Source organism: Sarcophilus harrisii, chromosome 5, assembly GCF_902635505.1.
Source record: "Sarcophilus harrisii chromosome 5, mSarHar1.11, whole genome shotgun sequence".
Taxonomy (NCBI): domain Eukaryota; kingdom Metazoa; phylum Chordata; class Mammalia; order Dasyuromorphia; family Dasyuridae; genus Sarcophilus; species Sarcophilus harrisii.
In genome coordinates, this window is record NC_045430.1 from 162,090,711 (window position 1) to 162,109,405 (window position 18,695).

The 18,695-nt window shown below is 34.2% G+C and overlaps 1 protein-coding gene across 2 annotated transcripts in view; it reads left to right on the plus strand.

Moving 5' to 3' along the window:
* The window catches only part of TES (testin LIM domain protein), a 106,871-nt gene that overhangs the window by 12,233 nt on the left and 75,943 nt on the right, over positions 1-18,695 (plus strand). The window contains exon 1 of one of the 2 annotated variants that reach the window (XM_012550992.2): positions 11,883-12,147. The exons of the other annotated variant lie outside the window; for it this stretch is intronic. Within the exon in view, the coding sequence (XP_012406446.1) occupies positions 12,121-12,147 (27 nt within the window). The 5' untranslated portion in view covers positions 11,883-12,120. Of the gene's footprint in view, positions 1-11,882; positions 12,148-18,695 lie in introns of those variants that run through there. 2 annotated transcript variants of the gene reach the window in all.

The following is an 18,695-nucleotide window of genomic DNA, read 5'->3' on the forward strand; positions in this document are numbered from 1 at the left end:
ATGATTCAATCATTCTGAAGAACAAATTGGAACTACCCAAAGGCCTACAAATCTGTATATATCCTGTGATCCAGTAGTCTCTCTATTGGGTCTGTCCCAAAGAGATAATAAAAGAGGGAAAGGACCCACAAGTCCAGAAATGTTTGTAGCAGCCCTTTTTGTAGTGGCAAGGAACTGGAAATTGAGTGGATGCCCATCAGTTGGAAAATGGCTGACTAACTTATGGTGCATAAATGTAATGGAATAATATTGTTTTATAAGAAATGATGAGCAGGCTGATTTAAAAAAAATCTTGGAAAGACTTAAAGGAGCTGATGCTGAATGAAGTGAGCAGAACTAAGAGACTTACATTGTACACAGTAATAACAAGATTATGTGATAATCAACTGAGATGGTCTTGGCTTTGCTCAACAATGTAGAAATTCAAAGCAATTCCAATAAATTGGGGTGGGAAAATGCTATATTCATTCAGAGAGAGAAGTGTAGAGACTGAATATGGATTGAAGCATAGTAGTTTCACCTTTGTTTATTTGTTTCTCATTTTTTCCTTTTTGGTCTGATTCTTCTTGCATGACATGACAAATATTGAAATATTTTTGAAAGAATTGCACATATTAAATCTATATCAGGTTGCTTATTTTCTAGGGGGAAAAGGGAGATAAGAGAGGAAGGGAGAAAAATTTGGAACACAAAATCTTATAAAACTATCTTTACATGCATTTGGAGAAATAAAATACTATTGCAAGTAAAAAAAAAAAAAACAAACTAATGCCTGTAGCAAGAAAATATGAGGGTATCAAGTAAGAGAGTTACAGGGATTAGTCAAGAAAAATGCATATAATAGTTTCAAAGTTAAGCTGAACTCCATCCAGGCATACATCCACTTAATTCAGAAGGGGTTGGTTGAAGTTATATATCACTGCAAAATTGGCAACGGAAGAAATGTAAATGACTATTAACAGAATAAGGAAAAAGTGTGATAGGAAGGAAAGATGATGAATGACTAATTTTATTAGTACACAAATCTCACAAATACTTGTCAAACTTCAGAGAATGTGAACACATCATCTTTAATATACTTTTCAAAGCCTACACTATTTCAAAAGTTGTTGGAAAAGTGGCAATCGTGTAGATATGATTTATTTCATTTCTAATTCCCATTTAAGGGAATATTCAGTGTAACAAAGCTTATCAGCTTAATCAGGCACTCAATCAAAGAATTAATAAACATTTTTTAGAATAGTCAAAATGTTAAGTGGAAGAAGTAACATTGTTTGGAAAAGTGGAAGAAAGTTCAAGCTGAAATGGAAGAAAAGAGGACAGCTCATTTATCACAGGATATGCACTATAACACTTCCAATATTCAAATGACACTTCCACAGGCCCCAGAGTTGGAAGCCTAGTTGAGTTACAATGCCCTGGGTAGACTAGATAGAGTCTGAGGGAAACAAAAAGGCAGCAAGGCTTCATCAACAAATCCTGTTGCTCTAATCTCATGTCCTGTTTGTGAAAGGGAGTTTTATATATGAAGAGAATGTTGTAGCTACAATTTACCTAAATTTTTGCAAAGTATTTGACAAAATCATATCATTCTTCAACATTCATTTTTGTAAGACTTTGTGTTCCAATTTTTTTTTTTTTAACCTTTCTTCTCTTCCCTACTCTTTCCCTAAAAAAGCAAGCAATCTGATATAGGTTAAATATGTGCAGTCCTTTTAAATATATTTCCATAAGTCATGTCATTGTTCCTGGAACATGTGTGGGCAAGAAGATATTATGATAAGATACCTTCAAAAATAATTTAATGGTCAAGTCCAAGGAGTATTTGTCAATGAGTGAATGTTAAATTAAATGGTGCCCTGGCAACTGATTTTGGCCCTATGATTTTTTAGCATTTTGTCACCATTTTGCATAAAGACTTATATGGCAAACTCACAATTAGAAAATACAAAGCTAAGAGGTGATAGCTAACACATTGGATGACATACGGCCTAAAAAGATCCCTAAAGGCTTGAGCATTGGGAAGGTTTTTCCACATGAAATCTAACAGTAAATTTTAAAGCCTTACACTTGGGTTTTAAAAATCAACTTTATAAAATACAAGATAGGTAGGTATAGTGAAAAAGGAGTGAATGTGAAAAAATCGGTGTATCTTAGTAGACTACAAGTTCCATATGATTTAGTAGTGTGAAGTAGCACTTTTAAAAAGTAATGCAATCTTTTGGCTCATTGAAGAAAGATATACCTTCTGGTAATAGAAAATGATATTAGCTATGTAACTATACTCTGTCTTAGTTAGAATATATCTGTAAACTATAGTTAATTTTAAGTGCCACGTTTTAGGAAAGAAACTGAAAAACTGGAGAGTATTCAGAAGAGAACAACCAGGATGATGAAAGGTCTTGAATCAGTCTTGTTATATGAGCATTAATTGAAGGAAGTGAGCATGTTTAGGCTGGTGATAAGAAAATGGGAAGTGGGGAAGAAGTTTCATAATTTTATAACTGTAGAGGCAGCTAGGTGGTGCAGGGCACAGAGAACAAGACTCGGAATCATAAAAACGTGAGTTCAGATCGGGTTTTAGATACTTACTAGCTACATGATCTTAGACAAGTATTTTAACCTCTGCCTCAGTTTTGTCATGTGAAAAATGGGGATAATAGCTGTACATTATTAGGAAGATCAAATGAGATAATAATTATAAAGTATTTAGCATAGTGCTTGATACATAACGTTGTATAAATGCTAGCTATAATTATTATGAGAGGTCTAGATATTCTTTTGATCATATATATATATATATATATATATATATTTTTTTTTTTTTGGAGGCAATTGGGGTTAAGCAACTTGTGCAGGATCCCATAGCCAGTAGTGAGTATTAAGCATCTAAGGCTGAATTTGAACTCAGGTCCTCCTGACTTCAGAGCCAGTGTTCTATCCACTGTGCCATTTACCTGCCCTGATCATGCATATCATTGATGATGGCTTTTATTTCACTTTTAATTTATTTGGCCATTACTAGCAATATGTTTTATTCTAGGCTTTTAGGATTTAGAGCTAGAAGACCTTAGGGACTATCAGATTCAGCTCTTCATTTTGCAGATTGGAAAACTGAGATCAAGAAAGATCAAGTGATCTTCCAGATAGAGGAACTGGGATTCAAACCTAAATTCTCTGTCTCCAAATCCATTGACTGAATCACTAATCCATATGAATGTTTTCTCATCTTTAAAAAGATCTTTTTTTAATGGTCTACACATATATGTAAGGTAGCTTTAAAGAAAACATGAGATAAATTAGTCGTCTATAAAAACAATTTTATGATGCTGACCATATCTTTTTAGTCCACAAATGAATTTATAGAATATAAAATATGGTGCTCTATATTGTTTGCTAATTTTAACAAACCAGTTGGCTGCATTGATTTTGCTCCCAAGAAATGTCTTTCATATTTATTTTCACATGACAAGATCTTGTAATAATTCAACAAACGAAATTACTTTGTTCAGTGACTAGAGAGACTTCCATATAAAACATGCTCATTAGCCTTAATGAGGATATCTTGTACTGAGTCCAAGTAAAATTAGTTTTTCCTTTCAAGGGTTAGGATCTCCACATGTCCCTATTTTCTGATGACATTGTTTTAATTATGTTGAATCCTGGAACATTAAAAAGTTTCCTCAGAAAAATTCATAATTATTCAAAGGAAATTGGTTTAACAATCCACAACAGAAAAATAAAGTGAATGAAAATGAATATTAGCTCTGATTTGTAGGTAGATACATAACTAATTCTTTTGGTAATTGTTATGTCTGTGTATAGTTACATATTTTGTACATATATATGTATATACACATAAACACACATATACATATATAGCATAGCAATGGATAAAGAGTTGACATTGGAGTTAAGAAGAACTTTGTTTCTAACTTCAAACTCTTTACACTCTCTCTACATCAAACAACTCGTTAAGATTATCAATTGTAGATCAGGTGCTGATTTGCATTGGCAGACAGAATTCCTACTGAGTTTTCTTTTACCAGAACCTATACGTACAAAAATATTTATAGCAGTTCTAACGAATTGGAAATTAAGGGAATGCCAATCAATTGAGAAGTTGATAAATAAATTTTGTTACGTGATTATAAAGAAATACTATTATGCTTTAAGAAATAATGAGCAGAATGCTGTCAGAAAAATCCCACAACAACTTCTATGAGCTGATGAAAAGTGAAATGTACTGTGTACAAAGTCACAACAATATAGTAAGATAAGCAATTATTCTCACCAGAACAATTATCCAAGACAACTCTGAAGAACTAATGATGAAAAATACTATCCATTCCCAAAGAAAGAACTAAATGGTGTCTGAATACAGATTGAAGCATATTTTTTAAACTTTATTTTTCTTGAAGGTTTTTTTTAAAGTCTGTGTTTCCTTTCACAACATGATTATTTTGGAGGTGTTTTATATGACCACACATGTATAATCTTTATGAAATTGCTTGCCTTTTCAAGGGAAATGAGGGATAGAGAGGGAGGAAGGGAAAGGATTTGAAACTCATTTCAAAAACAAATATTTAAAATTGTTTAAAAATGTAACTAGGGAAAAATTAAATACTAAATATGAGATTTCTTTCTTTCTTTCTTTCTTTTTTAACCAATGAAAAGACTGGTCTAGTTAAATAAAAAAAGAAGTGTTTGTGTTGTGTGTGTGTGTATATATATATATATATATATATATATATATATATATATACATATACGTCTGTGTACCTCTGAGAGAGCTAATCATGTATAACCTAAGCAGATGCTGTAGAAGAACAAGTAATTGGGACCCAGCATTATTTAAAGGGGGAGGAATGAATTTCATTACAATTTACAATGCTTTAGATGATCACAAGTTACTCATTGTTCCAAAATACATCACTTAAGCAAAAACAGTAATGATATTTTGTGGTTGTAAATCAAGCAATTCTATAACCTCGGAAGATGGCATGTGATCCAATGGATACTGGCAATATGGGGAAAAATGAATACTAAAATGTATTCATATTATAACAATATAAAACTCATAAAAATTATATGTTCTAGGAAATTATATATATATGTAATTTTTACATTTTATATGTAATATATAGATGTATTGGTTCTATATTACTACATGGTAAATAGAGAATCAAGATATTAATATGTATAGGTAGTTACTATTTATTGGAACTTGTAGTTTTGAAATTGTAAACATATAGTTTGCACTATTTATGCAGTAGTGCATTTTTACAAATTTGCATTACTTTCTAAGGCATTCTTGCTAATTGTTGTTTGTTGAAGTACAATCAGATCTTCATTTGTAAGCTGCTAATCAGCAATCAGTACATGTAGCAATATCTCAGAGAGGTCCCCAAAGAAGTGTTAATATATATTTAATACTTTTCTAGCAGCATGGGGAGTGTGTGTGTGGGGGGGTGAGGCAAACTAACAATGGGGATTTTGCTAAATACATATAACAAGCAATGAAGATGCTATCTCTGTTATCTTGCAACAGAGTCCCTATTTCCCAAGTGCCAGAAAAATATAAATGATGTTTGAATGTAGCAATTGTAATCACTGCAATCTTAAGACCCCCAAATAGAGGTCATCAAGAGCTGGATGTGACTGAAAAACAACTCAACAACATTATTATAGTTTTTTGACCCTCACAACAACCTTGGGAAAGAGGTGGTATTATTTTGCAGATGAGGAAACTAAGGCAGATTCAGTGACTAGTTTAGGGCCACATGACCAGTAAGTGTCTGACGCCAATTTTGAATGTAGAGCTTCTTGACTCCAGATCTGACTCCAGGTCTGATATTGTATCCACTGTACCACCTAGCAGCCCATAGATGATTCTCAAATCTCTATCCTCAGTTTGACCCCAACTCCATATCCCTATACTCATCTGCCTAAAGGATATGTTAAATTGATTATCCCACTAGCACCTTAAATTTCATATTAATTTAATTAAATATATTCTTAAATTTATGTTTAATGCATTAAAACAAATATTCTCTTCTTTCCTAATCCTATTTTCCCTTCTAACTTCATCATTTCTGTATTTCTACCCTGTATTCATTATTTGTAATACCAGTATTATCTTTCTTGCATTTTTCTTTTATCTAATTAGTTTATTTATCAACGTCTATAAATTCTACATTCACATTTTTTGTATTATTCTATGAATTTTTATTTTCATTGTTACAATTCTAATATAGGCTGTCATCATCAAAACTTTTGCAATATTTAGATACTTTGTCAGTATTCCTGACCTCACTCTTTCTCTTCCAAAAGAGCCTTCATAATTCTAGATTGAACTGTGATGTAACTCTTCTACACAAGAAAATTTCCACTGGACTATCCAATGATCCATTGAGAAATAATATTAAAAGCTCTACATAATTTACTATTCCCTTCTTATCTCAAATATTCCTCTATGGCACTCTATAATCCAGTCAAATTAGGCTACTTTTTGCCCAACAAATGTCCTTCATCCTTTACCTCTTTGTGCCTTTGTTTTACCTTTCCTGATGCCTACAGTCTGTCCCCCTCCTTACTTGTTAATTTGCTATCTGTCCTTTAAAGCAAGACTTAAGTATCATTAGTTTCAGGAAGCCTTCTCCCAGATCAGTAACAACCTTCAAATCAATTTAAGAAGTATTTATTAAGTACCTTTGAAGTACTGGGCTCTGTTGGAGGTATGGAGGATGCAATACAAAGACAAAAATGACAACATTTCCTGAGCTCTTACAATCTAATTCCTCTTTTGAGCACATTTATATTTAATTTTGTTATTCTCTAATACTTTTATAATGTAATATGTCAAAAGCGTCTAATTTTGTTCTTATTGGATTTTCTTTAAAGCAACTCAGATCACAATTCAGTTCAATTCATAAACATTTATTAAATGTCTAATATGTGCCAGATCCTGTGCTAAATGTTGGGGGATACAAAAAGAGGTAAAAACTCCTCTCAAGTAGTTTACAATCTAATGAGAGAGACAATGTGAACACAAATATATATATAAAACAGCTATATATAGGAAATAATAAATTAATAAATAAATAATAAATAAATAAATATAGGAAATAGGAAATAATAAAACAAGGAAAGAATAAATGAGACATTAGAGAAGGCTTTCTGTAGAAGATAAGATTTTACTTGGGACTTGAAGCCAGGTTAATCAGGAGTTGGGGCTGAGGTGGGAGAGCATTCTAGGTAAGGGGGACAGTCAGAGAGAGAATGTCTGAAACTGGATATTAGGTCTCCAAAACTGTTAATCTGTGGCCAACCTGGTGATAAGCCTTTTCAACATCAGTCATGCTGCTTCAAAGACAATTTATCATCATTTTCAGGTCTATATTCACAACCTTTCCATTTTGGTAGGATCTGTCAGACTTTAAGATCTTGTAATTTAGCATTTATTGTCTATATATGCAGATCAATGTGCTGGTCACTGTGATATAAGGCTTAATTAAGATTCAGTCCCTCTGCACTTAAAGTCTATGATCTCATCATAGATATGACACAATACACTCAGATAACTATAAGGAGGAATAATATTTTATTGTATAATAATGCCAGTTCTGTATTGGCTTCCTTATTGGATTATTAACTGCTTGAAGACAGGGCCATGTTTATCTAAATATGTTATCTCCCACAGTGCCTATAATGCAATATAAACTCAATAAATGTTTATCATATTGGATTTACATGACTATTCCAGAAATAAGGTGGAAAATTCTCATAATTATGGTTTTATACCTTCTCGGCTCTCAAGGCTTCAGGAATCTATTTGATCATAAAATTGGCAAAGACCATAAAGAGATTTGTAAAGATAGCATTTGACACATATTGATGGAGTACCTATATTGTTCATTATATTTTAGAGGATTCAATAATAAAATAAAACAAAATATGCTGGTCCCTGGACTCATGGTAAATGAAGTATATTTAAGGAGACAAGACTGACTCAAAAAAGGCAAACTATAAGAGACAATATAAGTACCATAAACTGATATCAATAATAAATACTATAAGAGTTCAAAGATAAGAAAAGTTAAGTCTATCTTGTATTATAATGGAAGACTTCATGTTGAAGGGTAGGATATTAGATTTCAATTGCATAAATAAATGGCATTAATAAAGGTAGAGAGATGGAAACACTCTCTTAGAGAAATAACAAGTGTAACCAAAGGCAGACATTTTATTTTTATTTTTGTCTTTGAATTCCCAGTACATGTACATTGCCTGATATACAGATGGTACCTAATAAATGCTTGGTTGATTGATATGGCTTATTGAGAGAGAAATCTGCTACCATGTTGTGACGAGACTTAATTCAACAATTGAATTCAAATCTACAAATGATTAAGTGCTAATAGCATGGAGAATACAATGCTAGGGCCATGGAAAAGATAAAAAGTTTAGTAAAACACATTCCCTACCTCCATGGACCTACAGTAAAAGGTGATACCTGTAGATCATTGATTTACTTATCTCTATAACACTTACTATGTATTCAGTGCTCTATCCACTAAGTTATGCTGTCTCTTATAGTAAGTGACTAAGAGAGATGGAAATGTTGAGAAGAGTAGCAAAAGTTTCCTGGAGATAGAGGCATGTGACTTGAAATGTAAGGATCTGGTAAGTGCCACACAGGTATTTTAAAAAGGGGGAAAGAAGCTTTCCAGACAAATATTATGAGTAAAGACACAGAAGTAGGAAAGTAGTGAGTAGGTATGCAAATAATATGTACTGCAGTAGAGATTAAGACCACAGAATTAGTATGTGAGGAGCCTTGTGAAGAAGCACGGGAGAAGAATCAAAGACAGTGCTAAAATAGGTACACATGTATACATTTATTTTTATACATATACTGCATATACCCTTACATATATTTATATAAATATACATTTGTATGTATGTGTGTATTGTGTACATATGTATATATGGGCTATTCAAGGAAAATACTTCTGATATGAGGGCTTGCCAAGCCCTTTTCAGAACTCCTCATTCACATTTGGTGTCTGCATCTGACATCCAACTCTCATCTGTGGTTCCAAGAAGATCTAGCATACACAGTAGCTACACCCTAGTAAACCATCTCAGCAATTTAATTCTGTGTTCTCCCCTGACAATGAGTTTTGGCTGCCTAATGAATACTATCAGGATCAAATATAAACTTCCTTGACATTTAAAGCTTTTCATAATTTTTCCCTTCTCATTTTTTCATATACTCTGGCCACACTGGCCCATTTACTATTTCTCAAAAAAAAAAAAAAAAAAAAAAAAAAAAAAATCTACCAAATCCACTCTTTCCACAAGCTGTACTCAGGCTAGAATGCTCTACCCCCTCATTCCTATCTCTTATCTTCTCTAGATTCCTTTAAGACTACTCTCAAATCTCACTCCTTCTGGAGGCATTTCCCGGTCTTCTATCCTGTCTAGCCACTACCTTCTACTAGTTTCTTAACTTTTATACCAGCCTTCCAGCTAATGCACAGATATCTAAAATCTACCTAGTAGGTTAGCCTTTGTCACCTTCTCCATTAGAATATAAGTTTCTTAAGGGCAAACAATGTTTTGGATCTTTCTTTCCATCTTTATAGTGCTAAGCACAGTTCCTAGAATATATAATCTTTATAAGAATTTAGCTGCACTACTCTAAAAGAACAGCTTAGATTCATTACTTTAAAACAATAATTGCCAAATAATTTTCATGTATGGAATGTGATTTCATTCATAAAACTATTTGAGGTTTCCCTACTTCTTCCTAAGGATAAACTCGTAAAGTATACTTATGGACTTAGATATTCCATATCACCTGTCATCATAGACAATCCACATTCTCCTTATTAGTTAACCTTTGGTAACTCACAAAACATTCTAGTTTCATATTGTCATTTCCCTCAAGCAGTAACCGTTTTCAAAGATCTGAGGGTTAGATCTGAAAGCAGATGTAGTATACAATACCTTGCTCCCTGAAAATTGATATTATGGAACTCTAAAAATAGGGAGCACCTCTGTACTCATCATGACACAGATAGTATTTTTCCTACATAAAAAGGTAAAGGTGGGAAGCCATTTATAGAGTTACCTTAGAACCCCAGTCAAACAATATACTTTGAACACTTAAACCTTATACAGGAATTTCCTTTTCCCCTCCTGAATGCAGATATTTTGATTATTCCCATAATCACATATTTGGAGAGGCACTTACCAACAAATGAAATAATTGAAATAGGAAGGCAAAAATAATTAAATTTCCTAGTTCATTCTTGAATTCCTAAAGCTTATGGAGCCTCGACACAGTTAAGAAAGTTAGTGATCTTTACATAGAAGGTTCTTGAATGCTACGCTAAAGTGTATGGAATTATATTAGAGGTGATAAGAAACTACTGAAGGTTTTTGAAAAGTGTAATGAATGGCAAGAACAGTATTTTGAAACATCAGTCCTTCCAAGGAATGGGGCACAGATTGAAGTAGGGGTTCTTCATTGTGTCATGCATGAACTTCGATTGCAATCTGATGAACCTTCTGGGAATCCTCAGAATGATATTCTCAGATGAGCAAACTGCACAGGATTACAAAGGAAATTGATTATATGAAACATTATTTATAAATTATATGTGTATGCATGTGTACATATGTGTTTGTGTGTATCGATGTGACCTGCATGCATACACACATTTACAGACAACTCATTTTCCAATCCCAGTTTAAAAACCTATGGTGTAAATGGAGAAAAGTAGAGAACCTAAAAGAGGGCTTTGGAAAACTCCTAAGATTAATATTTATGGCATACATGAAGATGTCAGAGAGAAAACTTGATTGCTGGTCTTTCTAACTCCAGCAACAGCTCTCTAACCATGACACCATGACACTTCTCATATATTTACATAATTAAGGATTGATTGAGGGAAGAGAAACTAATTTATTTGCATTTGTTGGGTTACAGGATACTTCTAGACTTTATTTTTTCATACCCAAAATTCCTTTCTCTTTTAATCACAATGAATTTAATGCCACTTTTGCTGTTGTTGTTGTTGTTGTTATCATTAGAACTCTGCTTTCATGGTTGATTTGCTCTAGTTGATGTTTTATTTATTTATTTATTTAAAACATCATTGGAATATGACACAGCTACTGCAAGAGTGCTAAGATAATAGTCACACACGGACCTAGGCACATGCAATTTCAGTATTTTCACTTTAGAGCATCAAGGACTTGGGACAAACAATCCCTTCCAAGGCAGGGACACTTTCTCTACAGAAAGGTTCATTTGGATTTGTCTTCCGGTGGTCTTGAAACAAAGTAACAATCTTTTGTTTTAAGAAGTCAAAACGTAGTCTTGTTTGTTTCCTGAGTTATGGCACGTGTAGAGGCAGATCCTAGGATGGGTGTTATGGAACAGCATCTTTCCAGGGGGTTCTTCTCCTGGGGATAATTAATCTCCACGTGCTCTTTGTCTCTCTCTTTGCTTTCCAAGAAAGCATCTCTTATTAAACTCCTAGCCTGGAAACAGCACATGTCCTTGAAAAAATTAGAGCGCTAAGGCCGTTCATAGAGCAGTCAAAGGGACCCTGCCCTCCCTTAGCAAGCCTCTGGGGCTGCAATTCAACTCCCTAGAGAACTGATAAACCGGGCTTTGGAAACAGCCCGCAGGGGCCTCCCAGGTGCCTCTAATCATCTGGCAGGAAAAAGCAGCCCTCCCGCCTCGCAAAGGCGGTCATACAGCTGACCCGCCCCACACCTTCCCAGCCACAGCTGGCCGGAGCCTTGGAAGGTATTTGAAGCGCTATGTGATTGGCGCGCCCTCGCAACCCGCTGAGCTGCTATTGGTTGTCCCGCGCCTTTGTTTCCTTTTTTCCACTCCGCAGTCTGAACCCCTTTAGGGCTGCGGAAGTTTCTCTGCTTGCAGGGTTAGCTCGCCGCTGGGTCGGGGTTTGGAAGGGAGCTGAAGCTCACTTCGGCCAGATTTTCTGGGCGCTTCCCAGGAGCGAGCTAACCAAACCAAGGCAGCCCGTGCCGCCGCTTCATTGCCTGGTCAAGAAGGGGGAAGACCCGAGCAAGAGAATCATGGATCTGGAGAACAAAATGAAAAAGGTAAGAGAGGCAGGAAATGCATTCACCTGAGCTGGGCTGCGCCCCCGTAGCATCTCATCTCCGGGTCTCCCCCAGCCCAGAGCTTTGCCCAGTCTCTTGTCTTGGAATGAAACTGCAGTGAAAAAACGAGCCCTAGAAGCTCGAAGCCTAAAGGAACCCAGGTATCCCGCCCGAATGGGCTTCAGGTACCCCGCCTGCTGGGGCCGGAGGGAGTGGCTGACCTCTCCTTAACTTCCTTGAAACAAAAGGCAAGACTGGGAGGGAGAGGGGGAAAGAGAAAGGGAGAATAAAGAAACTTCTGGGTTCTGCCTCAGCACATTCCGGGTGCTTGCAAGTTGACATCTGCTTTACTGGGGGAGCTAGTTGGAAAGGGGGTTTAAGAGGAGACGCCCCAAGAACGAGGCACATTCTTTTCCTGTCTCAGGAAATCTGTCTTAAGCTTTCGTGGTTTTCAGGGCACTGGTCTGACTCTGACAAGCCTGCGGAAAAGACTCATTTTTAATTCCTGTAAAGCCGCACGCAGAATTCTGGGACTTGGGCAGTGATTTTCATGAAACCTGCTTCTTCCCCTTCCTCTGGTTAATTTTTTGAAACGTGACGATAGCTGGACACCCGCTGTTTAATTCTAAGTTTGATATCGGTGTGTTATCTCCAAAAGAAAGCATGTTTCCCTTGTTCTCCCCTCCACTTGATGACAGAATGCCATAAACAGAGATTGTTAAAGAGAATAGCTCTGGGCTAGTAACTTTTCCCCACCTTCAGTTGAGCAGGATGTCAGTGATAGTCTTGAGGTATAATCTTTCCAGACATTCCTGCCAGTACCAGTCACCTGAGAGGAAGGGAGGGGATGCAGCTGGTGAGTCACAAAAAGTGGCAGTTCCAGTTTAAGTTCTCATTGCACTGGGTGGAAGATATCATCTCTGGGGATCTTGATAGTTTTATGCATTATAAATGTAAAAGTTCCTACTTAGAAAGTTAGAGCATTTCTGGGCAGAAGAAAGTAGAAATTTTAAAGACTCTAATATTCTGCATATCTCTCAAACATAGCAAGCAGCATTGCTGTCTTTATTTTTTAAAAATCAAATTTCTTTTTCTAGTAGGATTCCAGTTTTTTTTTTTTTTTTTTAATCGTAAGGAAGCCTTAGAGAAGAACAACTCAACATTACATAAACTTGTGCATTCTATGACTAAGCCACCACATAAATGGGAGCATGAGAAACAGGAAGGCATATGAAAGGCTTGGGGAGTGTCCTGAATGTGCTGATATCTTCCAGTATGACTACGTTTTCTAATAAGGTTTTAAAATTGATTCTCATCGACAAATTTCTGTGCACCTTGGAAAGTTTTGCATGTCATTGAAAATAACTTTATAGTGATAAGGATATCCTCAAAACTTGTTTTTCAGAGATAAAAGTCCATGTGTTCCAAATTCTATGCCTCTTTCTTTCCTTGCCATTCCCCCTCCCTGTAAAAGTAAAGTAACAATAGAGGTTATATATGTGCAATTATGTAAAACATTTCCATATTAATTATTTTGTACAAGAACACTTGAATAAAAGAAAAAAATGAAAAATAGAATGTATCAGTCTATATTCAATGTCAATTCTTTCTCTGGAAGCAGATAATATGCTTCATTAGTTCTTTGGCATTGTCTTGAATTGTATTTCTGAGAATAGCTAAGTTATTCACAGTTCTTCATTGAACAATATTGCTGTTATGTTAAAACGTTCTCTTGGTTCTGTTTACTTCACTTTGCATCAGTTCTTGTAAGTCTTTCCAGGTTTTTGTGAAATCATCCTTCTTGTCATTTCTTATACCACAATAATATTCTGTTCCAATCATGTACTACAGCACCACAAAAAGAGCTACTCTGAATATTTTTGTACAAATAGATCCTTTTTTTGGTTTTCTTTTTTAGTTGTTTTGGATATAGACCTAGTAGAAGTTTTGCTGGATCAAGAGGTGTGCACAATTTTATAGTCCTTTGGGTATAGTTCCAAATTGTTGTTTTAATTTGAACTTCTCTGATCAATAACAATTTAGTGTTTTTTCTTATGATTGTAGATAGTTTGACTTATTTATCTGAAAACTGGCTGTTTATATCCTTTAACCATTTATCAACTGGTTAATAAATTGTATTTTTATGAATTTGACTTCATTCGCTATATATTTGAGAAATGAGGCCTATATCAGAGACACTTGTTACAAATTCTCCCTCGTCTTCTGTTTTCCTTATAGTTTGAGTTGCATTGGTTTTGTTTGTGCAAAAACATTTTAATTTTATTTAATCAAAACTATTCTACATGTTGAAATGCTCTCCAAAATCATCTCTGGTTCTAAATTCTTCCCTTTTTAATAAATCTGACATAAACTATTACCCATTCCCTTAATTTGCTTATGGTATCACCATTTAGGGGTAAATCATGCATGCATTTTGACTTTGTACTGATGTGCAGTGTGAGATGTTAGTCTGTACCTAGTTTCTGCTATATTTTCTCATTTTCCCAGTAGTTTTGTCAGATAATGAGTTTTTGTTACAAAAACTTGGATCTTTATGTTGATCATATATTAGATTACTATGATCATTTAATGCGATGTCATTTGGTTTAGCTGGTTTACCACTCTGTTTCTTAGCCCAGTACCAGATTGATTTGGTTATGATCATTTTAAAATTTAGTTTGAGATCTGGTATGGCTAGACCACCTTTTTTTGCATCTTTTTCCATTGATTACCTTTATATTCTTGACCTTTTGTTCTCCCAGATGAATTTTATTTTTTTTTAGCTCTATAAAATAATTTTTTGATAGTTTGATTAGTATGCTATTAACAAAATAGATTAAATTAGGTAGAATTGTCATTTTTATTATATTGGCTTGGCCTACCCAAGAGCAGTTAACATTATTCCAGTTTTTTAGATCTACCTTTATTTGTGTGAAAAGTGTATTATAATATTGTTAGTAGAGTTTCTGGGTTTGTCTTGGCAGGTAGATTCCCAAATATATTATGTTATTTTAAATGGAATTTCTCTTTCTATTTCTTGATGCTAGAATTTGTTGGTAATATATACAAATGCTAATGACTTACATGGGTTTATTTTGTATTCTGCAACTTTGCTGAAGTTGTTAATTTCAAGTTTTTTAGTTGATTCTCTAAGTATAACATCATCTCATCTGCAAAGAGTAACTGTTTTGTTTCTTCATCTATTCTGATTCTTTTAGTTTCTTTTTCTTTTTATTGCTATGACTAACATTTCTAGTACAATATTAAATAATAGAGGTGATAATGCTTTACCCCTGAGCTTATTAGAAAGGCTTCTAGTTTATCCCCACTACAGATAATGCTTGCTGATGGTTTTATCAATTGTAAAGTATGGGCTAGCTCCCTGGAGGGCCTCAGGATCAGTTAGGGTCAGGATAAATCAAAGTCCTTGGTTTTTAGGGGGAGATGTGAAGGAGGCAGGCAAGCTGCCACATGACTAGCCAAAGATGTATCCTGGATTCTGGAGTCACCAGTCTCTCTCCTCCTCTTCTGCCTCCAAGTGACTCTGACTTCTCTCCCTCCACCCTCCAATCCTTGCCTAAGATTATCTCACCACCAAACATTCAGCTAGCACCAATGGTGAGGAGAGCTATCATCCAAATATATGCTAATAGAGCCATTATCTCACATCAAATAGGTAGCCTTAAGTGCTCTTTTGTCTGATTCAGAGTTTCAGCCCTCTGCAATAAATATTACTTATCATTTTAAGATAAGCTCCATTATTCCTGTGCTCTCTAGTGTTTTTTTTCCTTTTAATAAAAATGGATGCTGTATTTTGTTAAAAGCTTTTTCTGCATCTATTGATACTCATATGATTTCTGTTGGTTTGGTTATTGATATGATAAATTATGCTGGTAGTTTTCCTAATATTGAATCACCCTTATAATCCTGATATAAATATCACCTGGTTATAGTGTATGATCTTTGTGTAACATTTTATTTTTTTTTCTTTGCTAACATTTTATTTAAAAGTTTTGCATCAATATTCATTAGGTAGAGCATCAGCCCTGAAGTCAGGAGGAAATGAGTTCAAATCTGGCCTCAGATACTTACACTTCCTAACTGTGTGACCCTGGGCAAGTCACTTAACCCCAATTGCCTCAGCAAAAACAAAAAAAAAACCACATATATTCATTAGGGAAATTAAGATAATTTTCTTTCTCTGTTGGGTACTTATTGATCTGAGTATCAGCATCATATTTGTGTCATAAAAGGAATTTAGTGGGACTTATTCTTTGCCTATTTTTCCAAATAGCTTATAAAGTATTGGAATTTATTGTTCTTTAAATGTCTGGTAGAATTTGAATCCATCTGGCAATAGGGATTTTTTCTTAGGACATTCATTTATGACTTGTTCGATTTCTTTTTCTAAGATTGGGTTATTTAATTAGTTTATTTCTTCTGTTAATCTGGATAATTTATATTTTTGTAGATAGTCATTGATTTCATTTAGATTACCAAATTTTTTGGCCTATGATTAGGCAGAGTAGCTCTTCACAGTTATCTAAATTTCCCCTTAGTGGTGAATTCATCCCTTTTATTTTTAATACTAGTAATTTGGCTTTTTTTCCCCTTTCTTTTTAAAAATCAAATTAGTTTGTCTATTTTATTAATTTCTCCCCATAAAATTAGCTCTAGTTTTATTTACTAGTTCAATGGTTTTCTTATTTTCAATTTTATTAATCTCTCCTTTGATTTTCAAGATTTCCAATTTGGTGTTTAATTGGGGCTTTTAAATGTATTTATTTATTTTTAGTTTTTTTTTTTTTAGTTAAATTCCCAATGCATTGATCTGTTTTTTTCTCTATATTTTATTGATGTAAGCAATTAGAGAGGTAAAGTGCTTTGGTTTCATCTCATAGATTTTGGCATGTCTCATTATTTTCATTTTCTTTAGTGAAATTACCTGTTTCTATGATTTGTTCATGTAATTTTTATTGCATTATGATGTGAAAATAATGCATTTACTATTTCTGCTTTTCTGCATTTGGTTGTGAAATTTTTATGTCCAAAAACATGGTCAATTTTTGTATAGATGCCATGTAAGGAAAAAGGTATCTTCTTTATTATTCCCTTTCAATTTTTTCAGAGCTCTGTGATATCTAACTTTTACAGAATTTTATTCACCTCAGCTTATTTCTTGTTTGGATTTTTTGATTCCATTCATCTAGTTCTGAGAAGAAAGTTAAAGTTTCCCACTAGTATAGTTTTATTGTCTATTTCTTCCTGTAATTTATTCAACTATTTCAAAAATTTAGATGCTACAGTATCTGGTATATTTATGTTTGGAATTGATGTAACTTCATCTATGGTACCTTTTCAGCAAGATATCTTTATTTCTTTTAATTACACCTATTTTTGCTTTTGCTTTGTCTGAGATCAAGATTGCTACTCCTGCTTTCCTTGCTTCAGTTAAAAGCATAATAGATTCCACTCTAGCCCCTAACTTTTATCCTGTGTGTATTTGTCTGCTTGAGATGTGTTTTTTTGTAAAAACAAAAACAAAACCATATTCTAGGATTCTAATTTTAATCCATTCTACTATCTGCTTTCATTTTATTGGTGAGTTCATCCCATTCACATTTATAGTTAATGATAACTGTGTTATTTCCCACCATGATATTTTTATTTACTTCCCTCTTACTCTCCACTTTTTGCCTCTTCACAAAGATCACAATTTCTGATCACTGCCTCCCCAATATACCACCCTCCCTTTTATAAATCCTCTTCTTTCTTCTGTCTTCCCCTTTTTACTTCCTTGTAGGGTATGATAGATTTTTAAAAAAATAATAGTTTTTTAATTTTCAAAACATTTGTAAACCTCTCTTGCAAAACCTCATATTCCAAATTTTTCTCCCTCCCTTTTCTCTCCCCTCACCCCTAGAAAGCAAGCAATCCAAGATATGTTAAACATGTGCACTTCTTTTTTCTTTTAAATTTTTTATTTGAAAAAAAAAAACTGTAAAGATAAAAGGAAAACAGAAAAGAAATACAAAAAAAGAAAGCAAAACAAGAGAACATTGTCATGTGCCCAGCAGAACATCAGGGAGGATTCAAGATATATGACAATAAATTACCAAATCAAGAAAGTGTATGTGTGTGTGTGTGTATACACACACACACATATGTATATATACACACACACATTCATGAATGACTTTTTTCTTTACTTTCTTGTAAATTGTTCTTTGATTCTTTGCTGCTATATGCAATTCTTTCACATGTATTTCCACATTTATCGTGCTGCACAAGAAAAATAGATCAAAAGGGGGGGGGGGGAATGAGAAAAAACAAAAAGCAAACAAACAACAAAAATGGTGAAAATACTATGTTGTATTTTCCCACATTCAGTCCACACAGTCCTCTCTCTGGGTGCAGTTGGCTCTTTCCTTAACAAGTCAATAGGAATTGACCTGAATCACCTCACCACTGAAAAAGAGTCATGTCCAAATGATAGATTTCTATGTCCAGCTGAGTGTGTATTTTATTGCCTCTTTAAAGAGGCAATA